General features: G+C 46.0%; 1 protein-coding gene across 2 annotated transcripts; it reads right to left on the bottom strand.

Annotated features, from left to right (window-relative positions):
• Nucleotides 1-1,568: 1,568 nt before the first annotated feature.
• On the bottom strand, nt 1,569-6,823 carry spred2a (sprouty related EVH1 domain containing 2a). Of its 2 annotated transcripts, XM_029850888.1 has the most exons (7): nt 6,570-6,823; nt 6,338-6,485; nt 4,849-5,023; nt 4,598-4,766; nt 4,288-4,352; nt 3,947-4,105; nt 1,569-3,736 (listed from the first exon to the last, which is right to left on the bottom strand). In XM_029850888.1, the coding sequence occupies exons 2-7, from the start codon at nt 6,361-6,363 to the stop codon at nt 3,047-3,049; spliced, it is 1,284 nt and encodes a 427-aa protein (XP_029706748.1). In that variant the 5' UTR covers nt 6,364-6,485; nt 6,570-6,823; the 3' UTR covers nt 1,569-3,046. The 2 variants fall into 2 exon arrangements, with proteins under 2 accessions (XP_029706748.1, XP_003972234.2); XM_003972185.3 differs by having other exon boundaries at nt 6,338-6,823.
• Nucleotides 6,824-6,956: the final 133 nt, after the last annotated feature.

The following is a 6,956-nucleotide window of genomic DNA, read 5'->3' as shown; positions in this document are numbered from 1 at the left end:
TTTCTGATTTATTTTTTAAATTTTACTTGATGAACCTAGTTATACACACGTGTAAGGAGCCTACCTGTGTAAATATGTATTAATTATCAAATAAACTCACCTGGGTCCTAAAACTCTTGTTTTTCTTCTTTTGGAGACACACTTGAGTTTCAGTTTTCCTGCTGTGTCTAACTGATAAAGTGTGACGCAGGATCTTCCAATCAAACCACATTATTCTCCATTCAAATTTCCATCAGACTCTAAACATTAAAATAACATAAACTCATCCAATTAGTGTCAGAACACTTTTGGTGTTTGGTGTGAAAAGGAAACATGACAGGGAAGTTTTAAGTAAATCTTTCTAGTATTTTAGTTTTTTTCCACCTGATGTATTTTGTGCGTGTGTGTGTGTGTGTGCGTGTGTGTGTGTGTGTGTGTGTGTGTGTTGGGAGGAGGGGGTCATGCTTTTATTATGAAGGTACCACACCCTTGTGTCGTTTTTCCGGTGTTAGCTCTACATTAGCCTGTGTGAGTCATTTGTACAAAAAACATAGCTCTAACCTCTCATTAGAAAACATGTATTGAGAAAGTAACACCATAATTATGAAATAATAATCATCTGGAAGTTGGTTTGGATCCCGACGATTGCAGTTCTGATGCTACATCACAGACACTGACCAGGAAACCGCAGCCAAATACCTGGTTTGCCCCCTAGTAGTCGACGGTAGAACAGCCAGTTCAGCTACCAATCAGATCCAGTTGAGAGTTGCTGATGCGTTTATGTTGTTATGGTAAATTTGTCTTCATATTTAACCATTTGTTGTCTTTATGTTTACTATCTTTTATAGTGCAGAGATGCAGTCAGGAGTGATGGGGACTTGAGACAATCACCCTTGGAGCCAATTACTGGACGTGTGCAGCTATAAGAGAAAATTAAAGAGATATGTCAGCCCAAAATGTTAACACACATTTGCTTTTTACATCCAGCTGCTTCCAGTTTTGCCTCTTCAGGTTTCAAACTTTTGCCCTTTTGGTCACCAAATGTTTGGGCCTGGTTTAGACCCAGGTTGTTAGTGGTAAGATTGCTATGACATATTGTGTATAGGGAAAATGTTGGAGTGGTTCTGTCTGAACTGAAGAGAAACTTCTCTCTGGTCTTGTTCTGTCAGTCATCAACAATGATGCTAGGCTAAGATTGTAGCTGAGCTGATTGTAGAAGAAACCACCGTGTTTGTTGACAGGTGTGTTCTGAGGCTCTGGTCCAGGGGCGGGTCAACAATCAACATTTTTCTAAGTGGTTCAGATGTTTCTCTAAGCTTCTTTATGATCTGCAGATTAATCTAAAAAGTAAAGTTGAAAGTTACATAATATATCAATCGATCCGTATAATTTCATTTTGAGATTTTTCTGAAGGCACGAGTCAAACTTAATTTGATTGCTATGTCACAGTATTACTATTTTATTAATATTTTAGATTTCTCTGCCTTTCATGTTACAGACACACACACACACACACACACACACACACACATTTCCTTCTGGTTTTGGGTAACCAGAGTGCCCATCTTTGAGACTCAGAAACACTCTTCTGATAGTTTGCTGATGATGTGTTTGTATTTATTCATGTCTTTTTTTTACATCCATCATATTAGAAACAATAAAAAAATAGAACTGAAAATGTACATCATACACTTGATACATATACACATATATATACTCTATTTGTTTTTACAAGTATAAATGTGAATTATGTATAAAAAAAGACAAACCACTCAAATTTTCTTTGCTTTTCTTTACACAGAAATGGTCTTCTAAAATATCAGGACCTAAATGAAAAGGAGGCATCAGGCACTTTTCATTTACAGCTGAGATAAACACAGAGCCAAAGAAGCTGTGTCCATCAGACAAATGGTTGCTGGTTCACTTCTCTCGCCACTGAGAAGAAGTAAACCCAGCTCGTATACACAGCCGGTGGCAGCGATATCGTGATGTTTGACTGTAAGAAAACACGACAGAGGTCGAACGGACAGATGCACACAACTGCTGAGCTTATTTAAAAACATAAAGTGCTACACAGTGGGTTTAGCTTCAGATTAATATGTTAACGTTCATCAACAAATGTCTCCAAAACCCATTCACGACAGTGGGGTGTTGCTCTGGTTTGTTGTAGTTTGACTGCAGTTTCAGTGTGAGGGATCCTATTTGTCTCTGACATGACGCTAACTCACTCTGGTGCAAAAGCAGCTCCAGTCAGCACACACAGTAGCCTAGCATGAGTGCAACATAAAGATTTTCTGTAAACAGATTTTTCTCATTTTTTCTTCCTGTAAGTGAAAATGTCTTTGGTGACAGAAATGTTGTGTTGCTAACTTCTGTGTTAGCATGTCCTCGTCAGCAGAGGCCTCTCAGGTGGCCTGGTGCTCTGCCCCCTGTCAGCAGACTTAGAGATCGTTCTGACTGTTTTTCTGTAGATGAAAAATAACTCTAAAAAAAACTAGTGCTGTCTACTTGTTAATGTAATTCATTGGGTTGATCAGGCAGGATGTTAGTCTCCTTCATGTTGTTGGTCTGATTGACACAACACTGGGAAGAATCCTGGCAGCATAATGGACGCTAGTGCAGACAGCCATGTTGCTGTTGGAAGTTGGAACGATGCTTAGAGTTTGTGACTTCTAACATCACATTTTGATGAGTTCTGAGGAATCTAAATCTGCTAATTCAGGCCGGTAAACCAACACACACACCCTGAAATTAACACTTTTTATGGCTGAAACAATGCTGTCATGCTGCAGCTTGCCTATGTTTGACGAAAAAATGTTTTATTGCAGTAACAAATCCTTTAAAATAAACTCTTCATGTGTTTGTTGGATCACAGTCAGGGTCAGTGTAAAGGACTGGGGAATGATTATGTCTATGACAAACCTGACAAATAGTACAAAGCTGTGTGTGTGTCTATGTGTGTGTATACCCTTCAATATTCAGGGTTTTTCTTCAAAGAACAAAGTCTCAACTGGTCATCTCCTCCCATTAGTTCATCATCAGCGAGGGGAGTGGGTCTTTTGCTAGCTCAGCCCACAGCTTTGTGCTTACCGCCGCAGCAGTGACAGGCCACGCCGCAGCTGTAGCACGCCCTGAGTGGTGCGTAGCAGCACATACAGGGTGCCAGCAGTGACAGACCCACCAGCGCTGCCCAGCGGAGGCAGAAACGCTGGTCACTGGTGTCGCAAGAGCACGGGTCGGAGTAATCACCCTCTGGGTCTGACATACAGTGGTACAGCATGCTGTCGGCACACCACATGAAGCTGACCCGTCTGATGCAGGTCTGAATCGGGTCCGGCGCCTCATGGCAGCGACCCCGCCCATTTTCATGGTGGCTGAACATGTCCTGACAGTAAATGCAGCGCGAGCGCTTGCTGTCCTGTTTCTGCCTCTCACATTTGTGCGGGAGCCCCCTCGGCTGCAGCGTCACCGCCGCCCTGGGTCCATCGCTCAACTCCATGCGGTCCTGTTTCCCACCACAGCCTCGCTGCACATCGCACCTCAGGGGGTACGGGTATGTGTAACTGTGTTTGTGCGGCTCACTCTTGGTGAAGTGTACATAGGCGTCGCGGTGGTCTGGGTGCAGTTTGTACCAGGTACAGTTGGCGTGGCGGTAATCCTCGTAGCCCGTGAGCCAGGTTCGCTCTCCCGGGTTGATGCGTATGATTTCCTCCTCGTCCACCTGGAAGCTGACATGACGTGGAAACGTGTCCGGCCCCTGCAGAGACGGAGGGGCACGGCAAACAGTCAGACAGCAGAGACTTTGCGACTAGTGAAAACAACATCACTGTAAAATCACCAGTAAACACAGTTTTGAGTGACACTTCTAAAAACCCGCAGAAACCTGGAAACCATTTTAAAAACTTTCTGATGGTTTTTTGGTGTAAAAATAAGCAGGTGAGAAGAGCTGAGGTTTGTTCTGTCTCACCTGGTCTAGGAAGTGGTGCTCCGAGGGCCAGTGCTGCTCATAGAAATGCCCCAGAATGCACTGGTGCCGCCGGGCCTCGCAGAAGTGGGGTGGGGCCAGGGGGTGCATGGCCAGTGGCTCTCTCCTCTGAGATGAGTTGGATGAGCTGTCCGTGGCCGTCTGGACAACAGAGGAGACGATAGTGAGACAAACCCGACGTCCACAGGTCACAACAGGTTAGAAGAAGTCACATGACCAAGTTCTCTGTGCCCTACACAACAAAGAGTTCTGGTCAGTTCTGAGGTCTAACCCTAACCCTATCTTAATAATGTCTGAGCCATCAGAACTGGGCGGAGTCTCACCGTGAAGACATCATCGTCACCGAGCTCCACCTCGTTCTGCAGCGTTGACGAGGAGGTGGTCGACCCTGGAGAACACAGGAAGTGAAATCATTCATGTCAGATCCAGCTGCTGCACCATTAGCCAGCATGGTTAGCTTCATATCGCCTTTCATCTGTGCGCGTTGACTAGAACATCAAAGCCCAAAGCAGGATTTACAGAATAAATACATTATTCTGAAGCAACAACACAACACCCACTCATATGGTCCCAGGTGTCGATACGCCCCTCCCACGCAACACAACTATCATGCTAACAGTAAAGCACTTTGACCTTCCGTCAGGTCCTCCAGCGCCCTCCTCACCCCCCGGTCGAATGCTCTGGCATCAGCGGGACTCTGGAACGTCAGGCCACACTTCCTATTGTCCACCCTCCAGTGGTGGAATGTGGGTGTGGCCTTTGTATAAACCAGATCTTTCTTTAGGAAACACTCCAGAATCACCTGAAATAAACAGATAAGAGAGACTGATGTGCTTCCAGGACCTTCACCCCCCCTGAAACTCCAAACTCCTACCAGCACCTACCTGCCTGTCTTTGAGCCGTTCTCCATGGATCAAGAAGGTGTTTTTTCCCAGCAGTTCCCTTGGTAGCAGCCTGCAGACCCCCACTCTGCTCAGGCATCCATCCTGTGCCAGCCAGCCACCGCTTGAGTCGTCCCTGGTCATTACCAACGCTTTGACACGCACAATGTAGCTGTCACTGCAAAGACAGAAGAGATCATGCTGTGGGCGAGGGGCTTATGAGCCAAAGTGTGTGTCTGAACCATTCCTGGTGTCCACCAATGGGAAGATTAGCATCTTCACCAAACATTCACCTGACCGCCAGGTGACTCCAGGTAAAGGTGGAGTTAAGCTGCAGCTTCACCTGCCTCCTTACAGATTTAAAAACTGATGACTGGGTCCAGGTGGGCACCAGCTTCTGTGACTGTAGCCACCAGCGATACTGGAGCTTCTGGGTTAAACCCAGTGCTGATAGGGCCTCATCTGTGGAGGCCCTGACTCTGTTCACCTGTTCACACCTGTTGCTGACTGATGTGTCCAGAAATGTTCACCAATGTGGGAATTCAGCCTGAAAAGAAAACCTGAACAGAAGAATCTGAATACAAGCATCATGAGTAAACTCTTTATAAGTCTATTATGTGGCTGCACGTGGACGCGTGACTCATGTGTTGACGTGCAGGCAGCACTTTCATCAGGGCACCTGCACATTGTGTCCTCACAACCTGAGCAGTTCCCCAGACCCACCAATTAACCTCATCAAATAAAGCTCAACAATGCAGTTTTCACTCTTTACTATTTCAAAATAAAAGTCCTCAGTGTGTTTTTATGGATTTCTCTTCATATGATGAAGATGGAGGGAAGAACACACATAAGAACACCATGGTCGATTAGGACAACCTCCTTCCACGATGGGAAAGCAGCATGGGCCATACTGGACAGTAGGCTGTTACCATAGTGACCACATTCTCAGTTGGTGGAAGACAACAAGTGAAATTGTTGTTATTTTTTATCTTAAATTATATCCAGCATGACTATTTATTTTTTCAGGTTGGAGGATTACGAATGATGGCGGGGCTTAATTCTATCATGCTGAAGAAGGTGTGAGGACACTCAATCAGGACCTTGATTCTGTTAAAGACCCAAACTGTGTGTTAAATATATATATATATATATATGTGTCTGTGTGTGTGTGTGTGTGTGTGTGTGTGTGTGTGTGTGTGTGTGTGTGGTGAATACAGATCAGCTGTAACATGCTGATGATGAGTCACTGAGGCCTCCTCAGAAGCACCAACACTGATGTTTGGAGCCCCTCCACCTGCTCCATGTGCACCTCTTCCTTTCTGTCACCCCAACATGAAGAAGGGGAGGACGAGGCTCCATTCTCTTCACAACATATCAGCACATCTACATGTTCAGTCACGGAGGTGGCGGTGGCACCTGTGTGTGCGTGTGTGTGTGTGTCTGTGTGTGTGTGTGTGTGTGTGCTTGCGCACGGAGGTTTTGGGGTACTCACTCGTCTGGGCGCGTGTCCTCGTTCATCTTCCTGTGTTTCACCTCTGGTAATAATCAGCTCTCGCCGCGGCCGCACGCTGCGGTGTCTTCATGTTTCCGCGCCCTTCAGCAGCAACGCGGCGGAGGCGGTGTCAGATCCAGATCCAGATCTAGATCCAGAACCAGATCCGGTTCTCCTCCGCTCGACTCTTCTATAATCTGTTGTGTCCTCTCTCCTCACCTCCTCCACAAACCTGTTTTGTTGCGGCTCCTCCTCTGTTACCGGAGCGGCGCATCCGCAGACGCGACCTCCTCCTCCACCTTCTTGCCTTTTTTTCTTCTTCTTCTTCTCTCACCTCCTCCTCTTCCCCCTACACCGCTTCCTCCTCCTCCACCGCCGACCCGGGCTGGAATGCGTTGACCGTAAGTGGTACGCTGGTGTCGGTGATGATGATCCCGGACGAGCCCCATCTCCTTCTTACTCCATGTTGGATTCAGTGAGGAAGAGGAGGCGTGTGACGTCACAGCCAGAGGACCGCAGTCACGTGCTGTTACCGCAAATTAATATTAATAAAATCAACAAATGTTTCAAAAATAAATTCCTCAGATTAGTGTGAACAGTTATTAGGCACTATTATTAA

The sequence above is a fragment of the Takifugu rubripes genome, chromosome 17, assembly GCF_901000725.2.
Source record: "Takifugu rubripes chromosome 17, fTakRub1.2, whole genome shotgun sequence".
In the NCBI taxonomy this organism is placed as follows: Eukaryota; Metazoa; Chordata; class Actinopteri; order Tetraodontiformes; family Tetraodontidae; genus Takifugu; species Takifugu rubripes.
The sequence above is the reverse complement of the archived record's forward strand: the minus strand, read 5'-3'. Positions and strand labels throughout refer to the sequence as shown.

Bases quoted from the DNA above. Each gene is read 5' to 3' on its own strand.
- spred2a (XM_003972185.3), bottom strand. From the start codon at position 6,363: ATGAACGAGGACACGCGCCCAGACGA. The intron at 4,767-4,848 runs GTAGGTGCTGGT...TGTTTATTTCAG, and splicing joins AACGGCTCAAAGACAGGCAG to GTGATTCTGGAGTGTTTCCT. The intron at 4,353-4,597 runs GTCAAAGTGCTT...TGTGTTCTCCAG, and splicing joins GCTGGAGGACCTGACGGAAG to GGTCGACCACCTCCTCGTCA.